The sequence below is a fragment of the Opisthocomus hoazin genome, chromosome 1, assembly GCF_030867145.1.
Source record: "Opisthocomus hoazin isolate bOpiHoa1 chromosome 1, bOpiHoa1.hap1, whole genome shotgun sequence".
Classification (NCBI taxonomy): domain Eukaryota; kingdom Metazoa; phylum Chordata; class Aves; order Opisthocomiformes; family Opisthocomidae; genus Opisthocomus; species Opisthocomus hoazin.
This window is the reverse complement of record NC_134414.1, coordinates 7,405,326-7,431,071: the sequence shown is the minus strand read 5'-3', so window position 1 is coordinate 7,431,071 and position 25,746 is coordinate 7,405,326. Positions and strand designations below refer to the sequence as shown.

Below are 25,746 nucleotides of genomic sequence, written 5' to 3'. Positions count from 1 at the left end.
AGCGTAATTTCAGTTCGTAATATGATATTGTGATGTTTGGTCAGGATCCTAGGTGTCAATTCCATACTTGAGAACCTGTTAGTTACTTGAGTATTAAATTACTCCAACACTCAAAATGTCCCATGCCCTTGGAAGAACACCAGCTTGTATCTCTCTGGTCCAGGACTTGATCTTACAAAGGAGGAGAGTGGGTGCGATATGCTGCATCCCGGCTTGCTGCTTTTACCCTCTTCTGACACCAGTAGGGCCGTAGGAGCCCCTCAGTCCTTGACTCTTGCTGTGTTGGTGTGCCTGCCATGCGGGGACACGGAAGCCTTGTGCAACACTGAAATGGAACAGTGGTGTAAGAGACAAAACAAACTGGTTGATTTCTTTCTTTAATGTTTGTTTTACTGTTTCTATTCTCCTTAATCTTGCGTGCCTCTTCCTTGATTTATTGAAGATTGACAAGCCAGTGATTATTTCATGCTGAAAGGCTCCTTTTCATAACATTGAATGTCACAAAAATATGATTAATTCTGCAACAGTCAATTCTCCCACTTCTACAGAAATCATATAATTTCGGTGTACAGAGAGACAGTTATCCAGATAATTACAGTCAAGTTTATTCCGGAGACAGGAGTGAAAGCAATACATTTACTTGAGTCAAAATTAGCCCTAAGTAATTCAGTAGTGGAATTCAGCTTTTTTTCAATTAGGAGAAAAAGCAAACCTCAGGTCTCATTTTAGAGAGCGTGTTATTATAAGTCTGGCTGTTGAACCTGAAGGATAAAGAGGAATATGTAACCACCACACGTCTTGTGCTTGATTCCATGAAAAGAGGGGAAAGGAAAGAAACAAACTATAGAAATGTCTTCTCAACCACTGCCTGAACTCCAGTTGTTTTTTCTGTTCCAAGTCCTTTTAGTTTTTCTCTTAGTTTTCCTTTGCTCTTTCCTAACCTTTTTCTCAGTTTCTCTCATTCTGTATTTTTCTCACCTTCCTCCCCTTTCTTGTTTTTATTCTTGTTTGTTATAGCATCAGTGCCTCTCAGCTGTTCCTTCTCACACTGTCTTTTCCCATGCTGTCCTTTGCCCCGTGCCACACTGGGGGGCTTTGGAAAACTGTTCTCCCTACCAGGAGCAGTCCTTTGGCTTGTGTTGGCTTTGGCTTTGCTGTCACCAGTGCACTGAGGCGCTTGTAGAAACCAGTGGAGTGATGGAGCCAAACTCTTCTCCAGACCGAGCCCGGTGTGAGTACAGCTGAGCTGAGGAGGGCGGAGTGGCTGTGCAGAGAAGCCTGGCTTTTCCATAGCTTGTGCCCTCCCCCGTGTTATTTATGCAATATATACTGACATCCTTAGATAAATATGGATTCATAATATGGAGCGTTCTTAGTGCAAAGAGACTGGCTGGGTTTTTCAAATGGGAAGCCCGAAAGACTTTGTCTTGCCTGCATGCCATTACTCTCTGCGCGAGCTATAAATCCAGGCTGAGCACCATGCTCATGGTGCTGCTGATTAACTTCTTGGTTTTGTTGAGCTTCCATTATGAGAAACTCTTTTTTTTTATGGTTCAGGGCAAGAGCAGTTGTTAACTGTAAAACAGTTGTTATTTTATTAATGCCTTAGCTTCTCTAGGAGCGTCACCCGGGTGAGGAGTCACCAGGCCAGCAGCAGAACCTGGAGGACTTAGCTCTGAGCGGACAGGCAAGGAGGCAGCGGCAGAGCCTGTGAGCCGCTGTGAGAATGCATTTAACAAACAGTATTGAAGCAGCTGGTGGCTTCAGTCGTAGCCTTAATTTCAAACATCGTAGTTTGGTTTGGTTATTTGTTACACTTAGCTTGCTGCTTTGGGCAGTGCAGCAAGCTAATAAAGGGCCAGCAGTGTGGTTTTCAATTTTTTGCTGACTGGTGTGGTTTCTGGGGGTCTCATATGCTTCAGTAAGCATGTCTTGTCTTTTCTTCTCCCTGTGATCTATCACAATCATCTGCCTCTCTCTGCTAACTCCTTCACTCCATCAGCCTCTCCCAAGAGATGTCCATTTTGTTGACCAAGTGAATTATTATCTTTCTTTGTCCTTTTTCATTCTAAATGCTGTACCAGTTTCTTTGTTCTCTACTCTGCTGAGTAAGTTGTTTTGACTTTAGTGTTGCTGTGTCATAAGCAAGTGGCAATAATACAAAGATATCCAAAAGCCTTGGTCTCTTCAAAACAAACTTTGAAAGAACGTTCCTCTTTATTTGGCTTAATAGCATCAGCTAATATAGCTTGTGACCTGCACAAACAGCTGTGGAGTAGGAATAATGTGATAAAGAATGAGATAATTTGTTAAAACCTGAAGAATCATGATCCCGAATACTTCGTTCCACCACTTTGATTGATTTGGGTGGTTAAACAGCTCAGCTGATGCTAAACTGTTTGCAAATTGGCTTTGCTGAAGTGAATCTGAGTCCAGCAGATGAATAGCCACATCACGCTGCCGTGGTTGAACTGCTGAACTCAGCAGAGTAATCGGACACTGAAAGCACTGGAGTTTGACTTCTTTCTTTTCCCACCAAGAAGGTGGCCAGAGGTGACTTAGGACTGAGGATAAGGTGATTTATTCTGCCACAGAAAATTCAGTTACCTAGTCAACAAGTGTCAGGGCACTTTTTGCTAGCACTGAGCAAGGTTGTGCAAGTCGAAGATTTGGTGTCAAAACACAAGTGTAATGGGCCAGAGGCCCCAGATGCCTTTATATCATCGAAGTTGTTGGTGCTGAAACAGCCCAGAGAGGACACATGCAGGGTTTCCCCTAAGTATTGTTTCCATTCCAAGAGAAAACAGACAAAAATAGTTTTGTTAGCCATGGGAAATATAACCGAAGCTTCTGCAAAGAGCATGTCATGAGGCTTCCTAGGCAGTGAAAGCTACATGGTATTTTACAAAAGGGTACACTTTAATGATTGTTAATTGCAGTGTGCTCTTTTAATACATGGGGAGCCTTCAATATCTGAATATCTGCTGAGCAGTATGTTGGGGAGGGAGAGAAAGAAGGGCAAGGGGGCTTTTAGGAGGGCATGTGCTCTTTGTGAGCCACTTCTTGTATCTAGCTGAGCAGAGGAAAAAAAAAAAAACAGAGAAAATGTCAACAGTGGTTTCAATTGACCTGGAGACTGAGAACATCAGGAATCTCAAACTATTTTTACAGCTTCACTTTGCTTTTAGGAACATTAACACTTCAAAGTATGTCATTGTGCCTCTCACCCATGGTTCCAGGGTTTTTCCCTGATTACGATTGTTTGGGTTTTCTTCTTTTTTTTCCACAAGAAAGAACTTTGCAGCAATTTAGCACACAACAAGGTTGATTTGTGCCTCTCCTAAAACCTTTAAACAACAGTGTGCATCAACAGTTTTACACATCCCACTGAGATGTCGAGACCCAAAACATCCACGGTTGTTACTACTTTTTAGTGTGAATATGGCAATTAGGGGGAGCAAGCAGAACTAGCTTGCCAGACCCTATTGGTGTTTGGAAGATAGTAATGATAAACACTTAATCAGGTGATTTCCTAATAACATACCTTCTCCCAGAGTATGCTTCCAAAGTAAAGCAGACCCTTTGTTCTGGTTTCAGGAAGGGTTTTGTGGCTGTTAACCTGCCTGCAGCAGAAATTGTGTGATGTCTGTTTGCCTTATGGGTGGGAATATTTACAGGCTTTCATTTTGTGCTTAGAAGCATCAAATCAGAAACCCTGAGTAGAGCACTAGCTCCAAGTCTTTGCACTCCGTTTTCTGAATTCTTTTTAAGCCCCTTAGTCTTCAAAATGCTTTTCAAAAAATTCTCTGTGTTGCTCAGATTTTTGTGCTTTTGTATGCATGGTGTGCATAGATCTCCTTTTCATGGGTCATCATTGGACACCTTCTTACAGCCTTTCAATGCTTAAAGGGGGCTTATGAGAAAGATGGAGAGAGACTTTTTACCAGGGTCAGGAGTGAAGCACAGGGGGTAAAGGTTTTAAATAAAAAGAGGGTAGATTTAGATTGGATATAAGGAATTCTTTACTCTGAGGGTGGTTAAGCCCTGGCCCAGGTTGCCCAGAGAAGCTGTGGCTGCCCCCTCCCTGGCGGTGTTCAAGGCCAGGTTGGACGGGGCTTTGAGGACCCTGGTCTGGTGGAAGGTGTCCCTGCCCATGGCAGGGAGGGTGGAACGAGATGGTCTTTAAGGTCCTTTCCAACCCAAACCATTCTGTAATTCTTTGATTCTATGGTCTATGTGATGATGGGATGAATGTACATAAGAAGCTTTTGGCTTTAGACAAAATCTATTAACCAAAGCCAAAAGTTAACATATTAGTGCAAGCTTTTTATCTCTTTACGATAACACAGTATCTATGTTGCAGATAGTTCTGTTGTATTTTCTATGTTGGCACATTGTAAGACACTTTGCAAATGTTTAGGAATGAATGGTGACATGGAATGGCTGATGCACTTGCTCAAGGGGATGGATAATGTGCAGAAAAGCCGTAGCACTTCCAGGCTACCAGTCCTATTGTTACGCTTAAGCAAGACGTTCCCTTTCTAAGACATTTCCTCTCAGGTGTTTTTAAATGCGTTTTACATGCCTGGAATAAATGCTCATAGCTTTCCCACTACACCCAAACCAATGCGGAGTCCTTCACCTCCATTTTCTTACAAGCAACAAATTCCTCCTAAGGAGAGGATGGGAAACAGTAGCCTTTCAGGCTATTATGTGGCACTTAGACTGTGATATCCAAAGGACAGAGCAATTCAAATGGTCTAGTGGAAAAAAAACCCCACTGGCTCCGTTCCTGCCTGCAGTAGTGATGCCCAGTGTAAGCTCATGCAAGTCATTGTAGTATGAAGACATCTGGTAGATGGAGTTGGGATTAAGCATTTAGGGCTAGCAGAAGCATCCAGGCTGCTTGCTGCCGAGGGTTGCCTGAGCTTGGAGGAGCGAATAGCACAGTTTTCATTCTGCTTTGAAGTACAAACATCCATATGGTTAAACATGGGAACTTACCCATGCTGAAAGCACCTAAGCTTCTGAGCTCTGTAATGGCTCAGCAGCACCAGGGCAACGCTCCGGTCCATGGAGAGCTCCAGTCTGGATGGCATTCTCAGGCAGCACCCAGTGCTGAGCTCAGCATGAAAACTGCTGGCGGAAGGGTGCAGAAAATGCCTGTTGTGAACCTACGAGCACAGAGGAAGTGAATTGACATGCAATCACATTTTAATGCCCGAACAAGTGAACTGAGTCAGTCCTTTAATCGACTGTATTTCTCTTTTTCCTTTCTGTAAAGCAGAAATAACAGATTCCTACCTGATGAGGTTTTACGTGATGAATAGCTATGAAGTGTCGTGGCACTGATGAGGAGGGCCGTGTAAACACAAAGATACTGTGCAAACATAGCAATGTCAAATACTTGATGCAAATTCCTTGCTCCAAAGCTGATTTCCTCTCTTCCCTTGAACAGTTTCTCCACCAAGCAAATCTGCTCCTTTCAGATGAAACTACTGGCCCCTTTGCCTAAGACATCCTGTTTGAATTACCAGTTGTGTTGGTGGCATTCTTTCTTGGTGCGTGTGCCTGTATAAAAATCTTCGAGTTTTGAACAGGTCCTCGGGAGACCTTCCTTGTGGTGCTTCCTCGCTGTTTGGGAGCTTCAGGAGAGTATTTTCATTCTTAATGATTAAGACTTTGTTAACAAACCCAGTCCCCACTTACATGGTAAAAGGAGTGTTTTGCTCTCGTTGTGTTTTGTGATGTTGCAGTAGTACAAGGACAACCTTATTCTTGTTAGTAAATGATAGGTGACCTAAATGAGACTGAAGTGGAAGAAATCACTGATTTTGCTAAATTACCTAAACATGCGGTTTTTAGAGAACTATTCAGATTACTTTTCATTCTGCTTGAAAAGATTGGTCCTGATGCACAGGTTTAAATAGACTAACCACTTGTCCCCAGTAGTGTTTGCCAAGCTCAGATGTATCTTTGTGAATAAAATGAGAATTGTAGGCAATGGAAATGCTCTGTCTCTTTACTGGTTTGTTTATGGTAGGTGGCTGTGATGCTAGTGTCATTGTGCAGTTTCCTGGAGAAATTATAGCGTAAAATATCAAGGTATTCCCTTAAAAAAGAAATGTCGTTCCAAGTGTAGCAAATATCAGATCATTTAGCTGTGTAGAGCCTGAAGCTAAACTGGATACTGATGGAGGATGAAATGTTTATGTTGGGGACGGAAGAACCGATACGGGAAGCCACGTTCTTTTGCTTTTTATTTTCAAGGGGCGAGTATGAGGTGTATAAGCATATGATTTTCCATACTCCTCTTACATGTGTTTGTTTTTTAAGTATTCAGTCTTGTTCCTTAACTTCACCTGTCTTTATGTAATGCCTTGAAATAGATTCTTATGTGCACTGGATGACTTTGCATGGGCCAGAAAACTACAGAGAGCTATGCCCTGATATCACACAAATCTAAATGGTGCTGCTTGTTTTCAGATCACAAGGATGTGTCTTTGATCTGAATCGGAGACGCTGAGTTGTACTAAGGAGCACTCAGTCACTCACATTTGTGGTGCTGATCATAAAGGCGTGTGTGCAAGATGGATCTTAAATGGCCTTAGTTTTTACTTGGTGTTATTCAGGAAAAACTGTCAGAGATGTCTATAAGAGCCTCTGTGCATAATTGGTGCATACAAAAACCCAGACAAACTATGTAATGCGTTAGGAATACAGCAAAAAAACCAAAGTGCAGTTCCCTGGGGTTTATTGGTGTGTTGATAAGTAATACTCCTTATATTTCTGTGTTCACCACATCATCAACCCAGCCTTGGGAGCTTTCTGAAACACTGTGACTGGTTATTCTCTCACACAGGCCACCAGTCAAGAGTGCTTCTACTGCAAGAAGCCGAGTGGGTTGGTACAGGTGATCTGAAATGAGTTTAGGTGGGTGGAAGGACCTAGGGAGTTGGTATGGTAGAAGCAGCAGGGGCTGTCTAATTACATGAATCCCATTCTTGTCCTAAAATAAGGACCACTAATAAGGCAGTGGAGATAGGGTTTAGAAAGTGCCCGTGTGGTTCTGAAACTCTCCCAAACAGAAAAAGATGACTTTTCTCATTGCTCACCACAGCCATGCACCTGTTTGGCCTAAACTGGCACCTGCAGCCGATGGAAGGGCAGATGTATGAAATCACGGAAGACACAGCCAGCAGTTGGCCAGTGCCAACGGACGTCTCCTTATATCCTTCTTCAGGGGGCACAGGGTTAGAGTTACCTGACAGGAAAGGCAAAGGAACCAGTGAAGGTATGGTTGGTGTGTGTCCATGTTGTGAGTCTTCTGTCTGCCTCTGAACTCCAGCCATCCAATCTCATGTTCCATTATCCTCAATGCTGCCATCATCAGGTGCTTTTTCCAGACTTTCACATCTAGAACTAGTAGTCATCAGTCTTGTTTCCATATGTTTCTAAGTTTCATTCCCTTCTGATATCCACTAATGCAATAAAACTGTGTGCAACCTTCATCGCGCATTTAAGACATTCTCCAGGTGGAACCATCTGTACCATATCTCACAAGCTATACAAGGCCATCATGAAAACCCTGCCTTGAGTGGCTGTTTTCATGGGAAAAAGTTGTGTCTTGAAAATTTAATGATTCCTGGAGCATTGGGTCAAGTTTTCTCTACATCAGTACAAAAATGTTTGGGTTTGCCTACTCATTGCCACCTAGTACCAAATGTTTTGAGGACCAAAATATTTACTGAGAGCTATTACGCTGTGAGTTTTGGCACTCCAGAGTTGGACATCTTTTTGCAAAAGTAGCCAGATAAAAGGCCTGGTCTCCACAAAGCACCACGATGTCAACAGGTTGCAATTTTAAGTGAAATTAGAAGCAACTGCTGGTTTGTCAGTTCAGCAGCTTTACATCTCGCTGTGCTTTCTATAGAGGCAGCACTGCCAAAAGTACCTGTAAGCTCTGCGAAGGAGAGGTGTTTTATCCCTCCCAAGACTTAGCTGGAGAGATGAGAAATTCAAATTTTCAGAAAGCTCTTTTGTTTGTGTGTCAAGCTTCTTCATACAAGGTGAACAGATTCCAGTAAAATTGAAGTCATTGGCTATTTTTGCTAATTATTTTGGGGGAGGAATTTTTGTGGGTAAGAGATGAGAAGTATGCTACTGTTTTGGCAACTCCTTGAATTCAAAAGTTTCCACAGAGTTTGCTAGACTTTGGCTGAGAGCCTATTTTACATGTTTAATTTAAATTAATTTTAGTATTTTTCTTTAAGGGCTTATCTGTCTTCATTAGTCCAAATAAAGTCCATAATTATGTGCATTCCTTAAAACAGTGTATTACTAGCAGCTGATGGCTGACATCAAGTTGCTACAAGGAAAAATCAGCTAAGCGGATTATTCTCAGCAAACCTTTACGAGACCGTACAGCAAGCCGCAGATATCCCTGCTGTTGTATTCAAAAATACATCATGACAGATCCTTCTTGTTTCCTTGCTGACTTGCCATATGTTTCATTTTTGAAACATCTAGTTTTGATCTGTTTCCTTTTAAAAGTCAAAATGAAAATAAATGGATGTGTCCAAAACTGCCATCCAAATCAAAGACCTCCACTTGATTTCTTTTTCAGCCGTGCTTACAGTGACATCAGTAGAAGTTTCGATTGCTGCCAAAAAGCTCCGATAAATGAAAAACCTGGGAAATACCCTAGTTATGTTGTTAGGAGACCCCTCAAGGTAGTGCTTCAATAGATCTTAGGGATTTTCTAGGCTTCAGAGGGGAATATCTTGTCCTGCCTAAAAAACATATCAGCACGACATCTGTATTGCAGGAGTAACACTGCCCAGCCTGAAAATGCATCTCTCTCCCCATCAGGTGACTAGGCAACTAGTTCTGGGCTAGCAGCATTGTATGGCTCCTATTCTAAACCAGAAGTAGGTGATTGAAATTTATTAAAACGTATTGAAACATATTTGAAAGTCTTCTTGATCACAGTGAAATAGGCTGGAATGTGTTAGAATATCCTTACAGCTGAGCTGAGTGAATCATTACCAACATCTTGTCGATTCTCAGTGATGGTTGTTCCTCCTCATCTGTGGCTGTGCTCCAGCACAGCATTTACCTCTGTTTAAGCCCATCCCTGTTTAGCAAAGTGCTTAATCACATGCTTACGTTTAAGCATGCAATTAACTGCGATTGAAGGCAGAGAAATACAAGTGTGTTCTTAAGTGTTTTGATGAGTCAGGGTACCTTGCTATCAACAATACAAGGAATCAGCAAGGGCTGAAATGAAAGAGTTCATTTTGATATCCAAATAAATTAAGAACAGTTACTACGGCAACAAAAAAGTTCAAGGTGATCTGTGGAAATAGCAAAGTAATTGACAGCCCAATTAAGAATTTAGACCTGAAGTTAATTTCAAGGAGTCAGATATTCTGATTAAAACCCATTTTCTGATTAGAAGCTGAAATGTCTTTCTTGTTGTACTTTCTTTGTGGAGTATCCAGTCCACAGGGCCTGATCGTAGTGCAGGCTAAAAGCAGTGAAACATGGATTGATTTCAGGGACTGAATTCCAGCCTGGGGAGGAGAGCCTTGCTTTGGACTTCTGCATCAGGATAAACGTCAGCCGCTGGCAACACAGTATAGCAGCTCTTAGGGTGTCAGCCTCCCAGACATACGACTGTCCACCAAGAGGAGACATAAACTTTGTAACTGTGTGTACAAACAATTATTTCTGTGAAATTGTCTTTTGCAATCACAGAAGCATTTTTGCTCGCATGAGCACGCGCTGCTCTCTGCACAGGCAGAATACAGACTGTGCTCATTTGCTCCAGGCTCGCTCTTGCGTAGCAACATCTGTCAATCACATCCAATTCTCACCTTCCCCGATTCACCCCGATGTGCAGTCTTTATTAATGAACAACCAGGGTGCATATCAAATACTTTAGGTTTTCATCTGAATTTCTGAGAATCTATAAAATATGTCAGTAGTAATCAGACAAATATATCCTTCATTTGAACCAAAACATGTGATGACTTTAGCTCTTTTTTAACGGAATCCTGAATCTTTTCATCTTACAATAATGAAATAAGAAACTTTGCATGAAAGTATGGGAACTGTTTCCTTTAATCCTGACAGTGGGGAAAGTAATTTGTAGAATGCCAAATAAATATTAACAATCCAGTTGATAACGTAATCCCCTTCGGAATCAAGCTAGTTGTTTTTCATTATACAATTGTACTCTATCAGAACAAAATGATTCGGAAAGAATGTCCATTTACGTAAGCTGCTTCTGGTTATCTCTACTAATATACACTTTGACTAAAAAAGGATAAAAAGTCAGCAGATTTTCCCCCTGTATTTATCTGATTGTGATGAACAAAGATAAATAAGGATCTTATAAAATTATCAGTGGCTTTTTTTCTATGAACATGTATATACCCTTTGCTTTCTAGACAGTGCTGGTCTGCATAAAACTTCTGCCATGAGATAGCACAGGAATGAAACAGGCCAGCAGTTCCCACTCCAACAGTATACATAAGCAGTTGCTAACTTTAAATCCTGGATTAGTCTGATTTGGAACAAAAATTCTGCCAAAAAGTTTTACATATATAAGAAAAAAAAAAAAATCTCCATTCTTCTCCATCCTAGAAAGAAACACCTTCAGAGACTTCTTTTGTTAACAGTTAATATGCATATAATTTCTATGTGGATTTTCAGAGACAGCTAACAATTTACATCTGTTTCTCCTGGAGAGTTCATGTTGGGATGGTATATGGAGAAGTTTAAGGAAATATTGTAATTAATATTATATAATATTAAAGGAAATAATTAGGAACAATTAAATGATAGGTTGTTATACCAATCACCTTTTCAACGTGACAACTAAATTCTAAGATTAGTTGACCTGAATTCATGATGGGTGGGAAAATGTATTTTTTCTTCCCATTTCCCAAATGTAGGTTCTGCAAGAAAAAATTCCCCCAATGTGATTTTCCTACAAAAGATTGTATCTTCCTGAACATTTCCTTCTCATTTGGTTAGAGTTGCTTCATGTGTGAAGCACAGAGTAGCATGCTATAATGGCACTGAGATAGCATATTTATTTGAATTTCTACAATGAATAATTAGTCCTTGTTGGTGACATGATACTCTCCTTACTAAAGCCAAAACCTTTCAAGTGACGCTACTGCTTACTTTTCAACTAGAAGTGTCCCTAAATAAAGGCTGTTTGCTAAGCAGCTGCCTTCTTCATCGCCTTTATGCACTGCGGGTGAAGCTGTGACCGCTGCTTATAGCAAAGACTGAAAAGGCAGCGTTCTGGGGTTTTATTTTGCATTCTGCCCCTCATTCCCTGGCCTTCCTCTGGGTCCAAATTTTTGAAAGCAGTCACCAGTTTTGAGAGCTGTGAGCATATGAATTTCTAACCTGCAATTTCTCAGATGTGTTTTCCAGGGACGCCGAGCTCCCTGCTGACTCCCTTGGACATTGTGGCAGGTACTGGTTGCCGTCCGGACGCCCAGGCTCTCTAACCTGGTGGTCGCTTTAAGGAACAGATGCTGCCATTTGCTTGTCTTCTGAAGGAAGATGGAGACTCATAACACACTTTACAGATTGCATTGAAACCCAGTTAAAATTTCTCGTGTTTCTTAGTAGATATTGCTCAAGTGCAGGGTATGATTTCCTTCATTTTGCTCAGTATTTTTTTGGACTGTGGAACAAATTTCAAATACTGTTCCCACTGTCAAGAATTAATTTAACAGAGATACATTTTCCTTTCCCCACGTAGGCATTGTTCATGTTGCTATTCTCCACACTGCCATTCCATTCTGTGACACGTCTGCCTCACTATTACTACACTTCTCTTTGCTAATTTAATAATGACTTCTCCATCAATGAACTTATATTCACTTAGGATATAATATCAGATGATTTATTCTTATCTTCAGAATGTGATTACACACTCTCCGATACTACAATTAAACAAAAGGCCATTTTTCCTCAGGTTGCTCTTCCCACGTTCGTGTTTTCAAAGAAAACAGTTATTGAAGCCAGGAATAACCCTGCCAGTTTTGCTCCCGTAATCATGTGGACTGGCTACACAAAGCACTCTGAAGACCTCAGGACACTAATAGACTGTTTCTCAAGATCAGTGTCAGAGATACCAGTGTGACCAGATTACTTGCAGGGGCTAAGGCTAATCCAAGATTTTTGTTCCTGTGTTTTGGCAGGAAAGCCCAGTAGTTTCTTTCCAGACGACACTTTTATAGACTCTGGAGAAATTGATGTTGGCAGACGAGCCACGCAGAAGATCCCTCCTGGTATCTTTTGGAGATCTCAGGTGTTCATCGACCACCCAGTGCATCTGAAATTCAATGTGTCTTTAGGAAAGGCAGCTCTGGTTGGCATCTATGGCAGAAAAGGCCTCCCACCATCACATACACAGGTAATTGGATCTCATTTCAGTTAAATAAAACTTGTCTTAAATTATGTGTGCTTATGGCTTATTATTTTTATTATTTCAGCTATTTCTGTCAAGATTTTGTTGCATGCTTGCAAGATATTAAAGTTCGTCTATTCAGAGAAAGACAATCAAGTGACAGTTGCAAGATGTTGACACACATTAACCTGGTGGGCTGTAGGCACAGGCAAAGCAGGCAGTAGCCTAAGGCAGCAAGCTGCCAGAGGAGGAAAAGAGTTTTGAGGGCTGGTGGTCACCGAGGGTATCAGCTGGTTGCTCCTAGAAGCATGAGATACCACCTTCTCCTCCATCCAGTGCCCCTTGAAGGACAGCCACACTTAAATGACATCAAAAAGAATCATATTTTGAGCAGTCTTGTGTATCTCGGGTCTGTCTCCCTCGTTCAGCCTCTGCCTTTCCTCACTCATGGTAAAGGCAACCAGACCCCAGTCGCTCACGCTCATGGGAGCGGGATTCACTTGTGTCTTCTGTGCTGAAAGGCCTTGAGCCAACTCTTCAAATTATGCGTGTTGACGGTCAGATTAGAGTGAGATTGGTCAGGGCCCAGTTATTGATGTTATAACTGAACAAAATCAAGCTTTTACAGAAAGCCCATTGCTTACTTAGGCAGAAATCAAGATATAGTTATTATTCTGTAGGACTAAAATGAAAGCGGTTGCTTTTCTTGACACATCTTGGCAAAAGTCATGTCAAGAAATCACTTGCTGTGAAAAACTCCAAAGAACCATCCCTTAAATAAGGATTTTGTACTTTTTTTTCTACTTTCCATTTCAGTTTCTAAGCTGCTCTTAACCAGATTGATTAATACATTAGGGCATAACTCTCATTGGCAACGCAAAGCATCTTATTCCCACTTGCATCAGCGAGTTATCAAAGTATTACCAGGTTTATATTAATGTGGTAACTCACCCTTGCCCTCCACTATTAATCAAAAAGCCTAGCAACCAACACAGCTATTTGAGATTTATAGAAATAACTTGCCTTTATTTTCTTTTTGAACAAATATGTTTATTACCATCTTTCTGGGTAATATGGTATTTTCTACATATTAACACACTTGCAACTTATTTATGTCAAAGAGGTATCGTAAATATACACTTTCTCTGCCTGCTTCTCTGCAGAATTAAAATATTTCAATAGTATCAGCAGGTCATAAATTCAGTGACATGGTAGAGCTGTTATTGCCCATTTTTAATCAGTCTCTTTTTATGGGGAGATTCAAACATTTAAAACTTAAAATTACTGTATTATTTAAATAAAAACTGAAATCGTGGTCACATAATACTAACTGTAGATCAGAAATCTGTATTGATTTTACTTGTTTATGATCATTATTAAGTTCTTCTATGGAACAGGAGTTATTACATGAATAGTTTCAATTGTTTAAATAAAAAATGTAAAATTTAACACCTAATCCTCAAGTCTATTGAACATAAAGCAAAATCTTTACATGTAGCAGTGCGCTACACCCAACCATAGCAATGTTTTAAGCAATTAAGAAGCCCACACCAACTTCACCATTGTTGCTGTTTTCTCTTTAACCTCATTTTTGCTGGGACATTCTGAGTGATTTCTCGGTGTCGGGACCTTTCCCATTTAAAACAGCGTGGCTGCGGGTGGGTTGAAGCCTCAGCTGAGAGTGAGATGTTGAATGTGGGATGTGGCGTTTGTTTGTCAATATGATGCGCTGGAAGAGGCAATGCACTTGCTCAGAATCCCTGTAAGTGCTGCTTTTTATGTAGCCACTAATTGAGAGCTGCCAAGTGTATAAAAAAATCGTGGTACACTAATAGACGTGGGTCACAAAATCCACCGTTTGAAGAAATAACTTAATGAAGCTGCAGCTATTGAATCAATATTGATTTATTGCTGGTTAATATTTAATTGAATTTTTAAAAGATCCCTTTTCCTAGATTTATTATTTTATAAACTTGTTTTCAGTTAAAACATTGTTGTCCTTCTTTATATTTTTGTATGATGTATTAATCTTAGGAGTCATTCAATAGGTAACCTGTTTTCTTTGTTCAAATTGTAAATTTGTCTCTCATAGTTAATACACATTACACAGATCTCATCTTTTCTTTTGCATAACTCAGAGTATCTGCTACACCCCCTAAATCTACCCAAAGAGTTTTGTATTTCCAAATTTTGTAAGGAATTTCGTAAACAGGACTTTGGCAAAATGTATGCTTAGAGCGGTGACATAGTCTCCCCTGGAAGAACTGAATAAAGGGTTCATTATTTTTCCCCAGTCTGTCTAGCTGGTGGCAGTAGTAACATTCTAGCTGATTTTCACGTTTGCTTCTCTGTTACATAATTAGATATTTCTTCTGTTTAGACAATTCATCTTCTGTAGTGTGAGCCTTAACATAATCTATTCTCTTTCAGGATCTTTTGAGTTGATCTCAAGGGTGCAGATCCTTAGCATGTATTCTTGAATTTGTTAAAATGTTAGAAGTCATATTTATCCATGCTAAAACAACAAACTATTCCAAATTTGCTATGGGAAACTTTCTCTGCCTGTGGTGATCTGTCTTCTAGTCGAGGTTGCCAACAACCATGGACACTAAAAAGCAGGAAGAAAATGCAAGCTCCAAATTTCTGTAGTCTTCAAAATAGAGCCTGCAGAAACCTGAAATAGTTTGCTGTTAGCTAAAGAAATTTCTTCCCATTCTTCTCAATAAATCATAATAAAAGTTACACAATTTTATTGTGGTCTATTAGATTTAGTCTTCATAGATCAAATCATTTTTTAAACTCTTTTTATCCTAGGCCATATTCTGTTAAATCATAGATTTTAGGGATTGGCCATCACAGCTTGTGGGAGGCATTTTTCCATTTGTACAATTTGAATTGTTTAACATGGTATTTTATCTACAGTTTCCTTGCTTGCAATAACTCTAATTGCATATTAACAATCTCTGAATGTATTAAAATGCAATAAAGCACAATCCATTTGTGTTTAAATTAATATTTACAACTAGTAAGTAGTAACTTTGCAAGGTCATCAATATTGCTAGCAGCATCTTGCAAATATTTATAAAAATAAGCTTTTACTTTTGGCAGGAAGCCCCACGTAAGCATAACCTGGACTGGATTGTGACAGCAGCAGCTCACCATAGCTGAGTGCCTTGAAATTGTTTTCCTCTCACTAAGCTTTAAGCATCTATATCTAGTATGTAGCAAGAAATGGATACTTGTAAGGCACAATCCATGGGACATTTCTTAGATGTCAGCTTTAGGATGAGGCAGATAATTGCATTCTAGAGTGTCTCTTTCTTTGCCTGCAATCCAGTGGTTCTAGAAAACTAATTTAAGCTGTCACCGTGATGTCAGCACTTGGTGAGATGAACTTTACCTATGGTCTCTGCAGTTACCTTTTCAAAATCTAGTCAACCTGTTCCATCATGCTCCAAAATGAAAATGGGAATATGTAGGTTTTTCTCTTACTGGTTTTAACTTCTTCAGTACACCCAGCCAATGTGTTCCTCAGTCAAACTCAACTCCACTGAGACATTCCCAGCAACCAGATGGCACCGTGATGTCCCCTGTCACTGCCCTTCTCCGCTGTGTCTGTCATGGCCACACTGAGACCTGGGAGGAACCACCCTAGGCAATAGGTCATCCTCAGAGTGGCTACAAATGTCTGGCTCCCGAAGTGTCATTCAAACCAGCTTCTCACTAGTATCCTCTTGAACTTAAAATCACTAAATCTTTTTTTTTTTCCCAAAACAGAAGCTTACATTTTTAATTACATGTTTTTAGATTTTATATTTGCATTATATTTTTAGATTTTATATTTTTGTGTTGTACATTTTTATAATTTGTATTTACATTATATTTTTTCAAAACAGAAACTCTGTCTCTGACAAAGCTAACTTGGCTATACACCCAAAAGGAATGCCCTTTGCAGCTGTGCCAGCTATTACGTTCTCAGAAGACTCTTCAACACCAAATTTGAGTGATCTATATACTGAAATATAGCAAAAAAATGCAAGCAAGTCTCAAAACTTATTTCATGTAAATAAATAATTAAAATGCAGTAAGTAAAATACTCTAGGGACAAATTTTGTCATTTCATGTACAAGCTATGTCTTATATAGCTAATTTCTCAAAAGGTTGTTGGAAATAAACACTTTTTTTTTTTTTTTTTTAGCTTGGCAATGACTGCAGAGGAAAGAACATGTCATCAAGTCCTTATCTTGGTTAACTTTGAAGACCATACTAGAGAACTTAATAATATAACAGAAGCACTCAAATTTTTTTAAAGTAGAGTCAAAAGGGATAAGAAAAAAAAAAGTGGTGTTGTTTCTTTCTGCCTGTTTTCCCCCTTCCTGCCAAAAATGACAAGCTTATTTGACCAACTGGATGAGAGGCAAAACCAAGCAAAGTCAGGGAATAGAAATGCTAAGCTGTGCCTCAGCTGCTGGGTTGCTTGCAAGGTGTCCTGCTCACCTAGGCACGTGATAGAAGTCAGATTAGATAAGGTTCACTTAACACTATGATGTCTGCTAGGCTTGTATCTGACTCGTCCCATTAATACATTACCAGACAAAATGCAATATTGTAGAAAGTCAGTGGAAAGTTATTTAAATAGGGAAATAATGGTAGTTGCAATACTAGTAGCAATATAAAAGCAGTTGTTCAGGTGAAGTTACCCTGGCAAAAAATAAATACGTCATTTTGAGGAAAACTTCCAAGAGCCACCCCCTCAGTGGGACTTTCATATATTACTTTGTCTCTTTTCCACTGTCATCTTCTGTGCTCTTTTAACCACTTTTGCTATTGCTCTAAGATAAAACCCTTGCTGACGAAGAAAAAGACTTCTGCAAAACCTCTACCCGACTTTCCTTACAAATACCTCTCATCTTTTCCTTGGTGACCCATAGCAATTCTGGCAAACAAACCAGTTAGGCTAGATAAATTTTTCTGTCTGTTTTCCTTATTAGCCAAGACAGAAAGAAGCTAACAAATAAGCTTCTTATCATCATACTTACAGTGCATTTTAGGTATGGTACCTAGACTTCGTGTTTCCCTGCCTATGTTTCTACAGAATAGGGACACATCAGTAAGGTCAATATGCCCCAAGTCACATTCTAAATAAAAGTGGTTTCTTGATTCATGTAATTACAGAAAAATACATTGATATACCAGCTATTTCCAAAATGGCTACTTGCAGGTAGTCCAGGAACATACCTGAGTTACCAGCGAAAATCCTGTTTATGATGCTTCTGTAGACCCAGAACGAGAGACTAAGTCTGAGGAAGCCTGAAATAATACACACAAATATCACTCTTTTTTATGTTTCAGTTTGACTTTGTCGAGCTCCTTGATGGAAGACGTCTACTGACACAGGAGGCGAAAAGCTTAGAAGGACCTCAGCGGCAACACAGAGCTTTTGTGCCCTTGTCCAGCCATGAGACAGGATTTATCCAGTATTTAGATTCAGGAATATGGCATTTAGCCTTCTACAATGATGGCAAGGAGTCGGAAGTGGTTTCTTTTCTTACTACTGCTATTGGTAAGGATTTCCTGTATTATTCCTAAACTACTAAATATGCCTTGAGGCCAGGTATTAACACACATACTCAAATTGCATGGTGGCTTTGTGTGGTTTCAGAGAGAATGCTTGTAGGGGATTGTATTTAGCAACCAGCTGAATACTGTTAGGCCCTAAATATCTCATAAGTATTTTGTAGGCCTTTGTAATAACTATATCCATAATGAGTTTCTACCCAGTGCCGAAGATGGATTACAAGCTTGAAATTCCCTGCTTCGTTTTCTTCCTTTGAGCTTCTTTATACCTAGGCTTTTTGTTCAGCTGATTGGTTTTTTTCTCTTTCTAGAGCAGAGGTGTAGGAATGATTGAAGAGCACACAGGAGCACCATGCAACAATTTTGTGTGACAGACAGTCCTGCCTTTGAGCACCATCAAAATTACTCAAGCTGGAGTTCAGGCAGGGTATTAGGGTTAAAACTCCGATTAAGAGCACTGCAAGGCTTGGTAGTAGGAACCACAAGAAGTAGTAGTAAGTTTCTCCTTACTAACTGGAAGAAGCTGAGATTTCTGAAGAATAATTAACTAAGCAGGTTTTTCCGTTTCTCTGGCAGGAAAATGCCCTGCCAGTTCAGTGCACAGACACTGATTGGTGGCTGTCCAGTGAGGAAAGGATGCTGCCTGTGGGCTGCCTGACAGCCTAGTACACTGGGTATTCTTCCTCCACCCTGTAAATATCAGAATCTGTTTCTGATTCAATAATACTTAATTTTAAATTTGACTGACCTGCTGAAACTGTTCACATATCCAAATTCATTTGGTTGTAATTTAAAGATTGCTTCATAAAACTAGCACTCAGCTTTCTTCTAGCCACAGTGATTGTTTAATGGATTTTTTTCTTTGCTGAAAAAAGCAGACTCATTCCAAAGCTGCCATTAATCCCTCTCGCAGAAGAGGCATTGGTGTTGAGTCTCAGCTGTCTGCAAGTTACCTAAGAGCTACGGGCTGTAATTTGTCTTGGCAGGTTAATTAAAAGTTTAGGTCTTATTAAAGCAAAGTCATTAAGATCCCAATATTCCATTTTAGCACTAAAGTTTATCTAATGCAGAAGTGGAAATACTGCTATAATACTCTGTGTTAAATTTAAAACCTGGAAATGCACATGTTCAATCCTGTTCACAGTTAAGCAACACCAGAAATAATTGCATGTTAGTTTATGAAATTGAAGTCTTGCTCCACAGAATGTGGATTTACTTTCATTTAGTTTACTTTAGCAATGTGAGTTTTTACTTACATCAATCACCTTCTGCCCGGAAGAACCTACAGATATTCTTCTGAAAGTGACTTTTTTTCCATTGTCTAAGAATTTCTTCACCTCAAAATTTTGCATCACAAGAGAATCAATCGGTAAGGCTCTTACAGCAGAAAACACTTTTAAAGCACAGTCGCTAGTTGTTGTTTTCAAAGTGATGCTAAGTGTTCTAGCCAGACTTTTCTCTTGGCCTCATTGCAATAACATGGGAGGGGGGGAGACAAAATAATCTTAATTTGCGTTTGAACTGTGGGGGAATGTTGTGGCTGAGAACCATGTCAGACTGTCTATAAGGCAATCCTGGATTTTTTGTTTATATCTGCTGTACTTTCATGACCACATGATAAGCAGAACAGTCCATGATATATTCTGTATATCCCCTGTTGACCTTGAATCATTCTGTGTTTCAGTACAAGGAAGTTTTCTTCTACTACACGAGAGAGAGCTTTGCCCCGTGTGTGAGAATCACTTTGCCCGCTGGCAGCTGTATGTCAACACAAAGCTATAGTGTACAGGAAAAGCTGTCTAGGTACAAGCTATGCCCTGTGAAACTCACTTGAGATAAGCAAAAATTTTAGGTAGGAAGATGTGGCTTCCTGACTAGACTTTGGCCAGAGAAGTGCAGCATTTTCATAAGCACCATAAAAAGATGTAATAGCCTTAACAAGTTTGTACCTTTCTTCTTAGTCTAGATTTCAACATCTTCTTTAAAAAAAAAAAAAAGGCAGGTGTTTTGCGTAAATGTACTGTAATGCTTCTGAACCTTTCTAGTGTATCCATGAGGTCTGGCAAGACATGGTTGCTAGATTTTAAGTCTATAAATACTATAGTACTGTAGTGTTATAATTTTTGTCAGTGCCAGAGTAAAGAGGATACAGCAACCTGACACAGTGTTTATGAATCAGGGTGTAAAATTGCAATGCCGAACAAATAAATCAAGTCACACGTGATAGGAGCCTTAGATCTTTCTGTGTGGGGTGAGGAACCTGCGGAGGAGTTGTGTTGACGGTCAGAGGCAAGCTGCCATTTAATTTGATTTCTGTGGTGGGAGCACGTAAAAAAATCTCCCTGTATTATTGCACTGACATAGGGCTTAGAGTGAGAGTGTGTTTGATAAGTATAGCTGCGATGCAGGAAGAAGGAGGATCCGGTGATCTGAGAAGAGGACCGGCAGCCTGGAGCTCCTGAATTCTGATTGATGTGCTAATTCTGACCCAGCCCAGGCTCACGCTTCGGCTGCTCACCATGTAAGACTGAGGAGAGTGACATTTCCCCAGAGATGCTGCGAGGCTGATGGAACGGCTGGGAAAATGCATTAAGCGTTAATTAATAATCACAGATAATAGTAGAAAGCACAGAACTGATAATGGTGATCATAATGATGAGTTCATAAAGCCGAACTGTGCAGTCATTCCTCAGGCAAACCTCCCCTGCGAGTAAGGACTCACCTGAGTAAAGGACCATAGCTTTTACGTCAGCAGTAAAACAGTTGAACAGAAAGGGTGCTGATTTTCCAAGTGTGTCTGCGATGTTCCAGGAGACTGAGCTTTTCAGAGTCAGTAAAATCATTGCAGGCTCTGCATGACAATATCAACGTTAATTACTGGGCAGTGCTTGTCTGGAAGGATTTGGCCTCCATTATGCTAGTGGAAACTGGAGAAAAATGGAAAAAAAGTATCCATATTCCCAGTTTGATAACACACAGTTAATTCCATAAATTGTGAGGCTGTCCATCATACAGTTCTGGAATCAGATATAGCTATAACTAAATTCACTCAGGAATATTAGCACTGGTTTTGAGGGCAGGAGGTGGCAGTTTAGCCTGTGTCCTAAAAGGATGTGGAACCATCATCACTAGAGTTAGGTGGCATCAAAATATGTGCCTGTTACCTGCCAGTGCATACAAACCTGAGGAGAATACAGCATCGCAATGCCTGTCAGAGCTGACTTCTACATAAAACAGGCAGTTCAGTTGGAGGGAAAGAAAAGATTATTCTGGGAAAGTTTTCATCTTCTAATAGCGTTTTTATATCCCATTCCTTTGAATTACAATGCCAGACATTGTTAAGGAATGGGCAATCAAGGTGTCTCAATAATAAATTAACCTTTTTGTAAATGACATTGGCGGCACTTTCTGAAATTTCTAATCGGAACACTTCTCTGAAAAGCACCTTGTGGATTCACCTCCACCTGATAGTGGTGATTTGTTCAGAGCAATCTTGTGTAAGTGGAGTGAAATAGTAGGCTGAGGAATCAGCTGGAATCAGCACATCTGAGACAGAGATGTTGGCCAAAAATCTCCTCAGTAGAAGCAAGAAACGTCAGAGAGCCTGAGAACAGCACCTACGGAGTCAGAGAGAAAGTGTCTTCCAGCAACTGTTACAGCTGAGCTCAGGCAAGCCTGGCTGTGCAGGGCCACTGAGAAATCAAAAGGAAAAGCAAAATCAGCTGTCTGTGAGAGGAGAGCATCGTTGTTTACCAGCACGTCACCCAGCAAGCAACAGGAAACACAGCACACCCATGATAGGATGCAAGGGTTTAGCTCGCTTTTATCTGCTGCAAGAGACAACACTTAAATTTTAAAACAGGACTGTTGTTCCTTCTGCCCCCTCTACTATCCATAAAGAAATCTACTGTAAGTACTTTCCTCCATCAAAGTGCAAAGCGAGCTGGCGGTGTTATTTATAAGGGACTGCCAGCACAGACAGCTTTTTGCAATATACATCAAAAGGCAAACTCCCTTCCTGCAGTAGCCTAAAATATAACCCACCCCCATGGGTTCACAAGAAGGATACCAACATAGGAGCACATCATAGAATCATGGAATGCTTTGGGTTGGAAGGGACCTTTAAAGGCCATCTAGTCCAGCCCGCCCTGCAGTGAGCAGGGACATCTTCAACCGGATCAGGTTGCTCAGAGCCCTGTCCAACCTGGCCTGGAATGTTCCCAGGGATGGGGCATCGACCACCTCTCTGGGCAACCTAGTCCAGGGTTTCACCACCCTCATTGTGAAAGATTTCTTCCTCATATCCAGTCTAAATCTCCCCTCTTTTAGTTTAAAGCCATCACCCCTTGTCCTCTCACAACAGGCATTGCTAAAAAGCCTGTCCCCACCTTTCTTATAAGCCCTGTTTCAGGTACTGGGAGGCCACAATAAGGTCTCCCTGTAGCCTTCTCTTCTCCAGGCTCAACAGCCCCAGTTCTCTCAGCCTTTCCTCACAGGAGAGGTGCTCCAGCACCTCGGATCATTGCTGGGGCCTCCTCTGGGCTTCACAGTAGGACTGAGCTTAGAGATCACAGAATCACAGAATCACAGAATGTTTGGGGTTGGAAGGGACCTTTGTGGGTCATCTAGTCCAACCCCCCTGCCGAAGCAGGGTCACCTACAGCAGGCTGCACAGGACCTTGTCCAGGTGGGTCTTGAATATCTCCAGAGAAGGAGAATCCACAACCTCCTGTTCCAGGGCTCCGTCACCCTCAGAGTGAAGAAGTTCTTCCTCATGTTCAGCTGGAACTTCCTCTGCTTCAGTTTGTGCCCATTGCCCCTTGTGCTGTCACTGGGCACCACTGAAAAGGGTCCTTCTGACACTCACACTTAAGATATTTATAAGCATTTATTAGGTCCCCTAGCAGCCTTCTCTTCTTCAGGCTGAACAAGCTCAGGTCCCTCACCCTGCCCTTGTAGGAGAGATGCTCCAGTCCCCTCATCATCCTCGTAGCCCTCCGCTGGACTCTCTCCAGTAGCTCCTCATCTTTCTTGAAGTGGGGAGCCCAGAACTGGACACAGCGCTCCAGATGGGGCCTCACTAGGGCAGAGTAGAGGGGAAGGAGAACCTCCCTCGACCTGCTGGCCACACTCTTCCGAAGACATTACAGGGCACGACGAGCATGAACTGGGAACTCTCCTTGTGTGAGAGTTCACAAGAATGACTCTTCCTTAGCTCTGAGTGAAAATGCCTTTGTGTTTATCTTGGTCTTAGCAAATGAAAAAGGAAAAGGCTGAATAACTCAGATTTGCTTCCCTTACTTTTGCTGCCTATGTGTAGGCTAACTTAAACTCTATCAACTTCCAGTTCTAAAGGGATGCAGAAGTGTGGTCCACTTAAGAGTCTCAGAGCCATTCACATTATTTACACTTAGTTTGATACTGTCGGGAAAAGTCTAAATTAGTTTCATGTAAATATTGAAGAGTCAGAAGACTGTGCAGACTAACATGGGGTGTGATCTGTTCTGGCTTACAGTCTTTTAGCTCTTTAATGCCTGAGTTACTTGACTTAAAACTCCTCCATGTACAATTAGATCTCCAGGACTCTGAATGAGAAAAAGTGGTTTTAAAGTCCCAGCTACCCTTCTTTGAACTTCTCCTTAGGCTGTATCCAGCAAAAAAAGGCTAAAAGTTTAGCAAGTACTTTGCTGAGTCAGGACCCTTGAACTGGTAATGGGACTCCAGCTGCTCCGTGGAAATACTCAGTTACTACAAGTGTTGTTCTCCTCTGTTGCAGGAGTATGGTCATCTTAGCCTTTCCCCTGCTTCACAGAGGGACTTCTGAGCATTTCCACCTTGTGGTAACCCTCTACAGATAGTTAATTATTAGTCTGTAGTTTCTAAGACTGACAACTCTTTTCTTTTGCTTGCTCTGCACAGAAAAAGAAAACAGTAGTATATGAGAACCATGGCAGAGAGTAATATCACAACTTCATTTTTATGTTATTGATCTCTCTCCTGCAAAATAACAGGAGAGCTTTGCATGCTCTGCAAATAGTTTTGTGCCTTCGACTCTGTGTGTCCCATGCAGGCCTTTGCTTGACAGACGCTCTGTCAGATGGTCAGTGCCTTTTTTGATTACCCTCTTGTTGCCGCCACCCCTTTTTTATGCTTTGTTTCCTGCTGTCAGCTCTTCCCTAGCTTCTCTGAGCATGGCAAAGCTGGTAGGTCTCGGTCAGGTAGTATTTAGAGAAGATAACAGTCACTCAGTTCCGGTAGGAGGCAAAAAGGGCAGATATGAGTCCCTGCCAGGCTGCGTGAGGCTTTTTTCCCTTGTGAATTTGGTCTCATGAGTGACATTAGGTTGACAGCTCTACTTGATTGAAAACTTACGCTTATCCACAGAGTGGGTTCCGGTTATGCCACAGCACTGGAAGGTGACTTCCACTAAACATCCAGCTGGCCACAGGACACAAGGTCCTTCAGTGAGAGTTGAGTTAGTCCGTGCAGAAGGATGTCAAGGAGACAGGAGATACAGCCATCTCCATCCTAGCCAAATCCAGCCCAACCTGATGGGTAGGGCATCACCTGGAGAGGCAGAAATGGGGGTAATCTCCCTCTGTCTGAGCTTTCTGTGAGCTGCAAGAATTCCCCTCTCCAAGCAGGTGTAGTGGTGTGCTTGGTGAGATTTCACTTTTTCATCTAGCCTATATGTAAATCTAATCTGTTTGCCTTGTAGGGCTTAATAAAAAACAAATGTAGCCTGAGCCTGGATCTAGAAAATAAAGGAGGTCTGTGCAGAGGTGAAACTTTTCACATTGGTTTGCACTCCCCATGGCCAGAGATTTTTGTTTGCTATTCTTGGTAAAACAGTGGTGGTGTTTTCAGATGCGTAGTGATACAGCCCTGCAAACTTCAGCAGCTAGAAGTCAATGATAGCTTTATCAGTGCCCCCTTAATCTTTTCACCATTTTCCCCCAAACTGATGAACAGCCTCTTTTCCCAGTGAAGTGAGCCAAGGGGATGAGCATATCCCAGTGTTGAAGTTTATCTCGCTGTCTGCCACTCCAGATCAAGCATTGCTTCTGGTTATATATGCTTACAAATATCTCAAGGGTGGGTGTCAGGAGGATGGGGCCAGACTCTTTTCAGTGGTGCCCAGTGAAAGGACAAGGGGCAACGGGCACAAACTGAAGCACAGGAAGTTCCAGCTGAACATGAGGAAGAACTTCTTCCCTCTGAGGGTGACGGAGCACTGGAACAGGCTGCCCAGAGGGGCTGTGGAGTCTCCTTCTCTGGAGATATTCAAGACCCACCTGGACGCAGTCCTGTGCAGCCTGCTGTAGGTGACCCTGCTTCGGCAGGGGTGTTGGACTAGATGACCCACAGAGGTCCCTTCCAACCCCTACCATTCTGTGATTCTGTGTGATTCTGTGATTCTTAAATCCCCTTCAGCTTTGGTCAGTAAGGTTTGTACATGGTCCTGTGGCACACCGTTCCCTAAATGTTACCTGCAGCTTTCTGCCTGCTTCTGTTGGAGCTGCAGCGCTTCCAAGAAACCTGAAGTCAGACCAATTGTTTCAAATCTAGATGTTATTTGTGATGACTTTTTTTCCTCTCTGCAAGCGTCTGAAGCATTTCTTACATAGTAACCCTGCTTCCGAAGCCATAATGGCAGGCACAATTATTATTTCAGGATTTTTCTTTTGAAGATGTAAGGCATCTCTGATAAAGGGGAAATTTGGGACACA

At 41.2% G+C, this 25,746-nt stretch overlaps 1 protein-coding gene across 17 annotated transcripts in view; it reads left to right on the top strand.

Annotated features, from left to right (window-relative positions):
* The window catches only part of TENM4 (teneurin transmembrane protein 4), a 648,250-nt gene that overhangs the window by 445,301 nt on the left and 177,203 nt on the right, over positions 1 to 25,746 (top strand). For 16 of the 17 annotated variants that reach the window (XM_075416263.1, XM_075416294.1, XM_075416284.1 and 13 more), the window contains 3 exons: positions 7,121 to 7,294; positions 12,231 to 12,445; positions 17,792 to 18,002. In XM_075416263.1, the coding sequence (XP_075272378.1) occupies positions 7,121 to 7,294; positions 12,231 to 12,445; positions 17,792 to 18,002 (600 nt within the window). The remainder of the gene's footprint in view (positions 1 to 7,120; positions 7,295 to 12,230; positions 12,446 to 17,791; positions 18,003 to 25,746) is intronic. The other variant, XM_075416360.1, reaches the window with a different exon arrangement.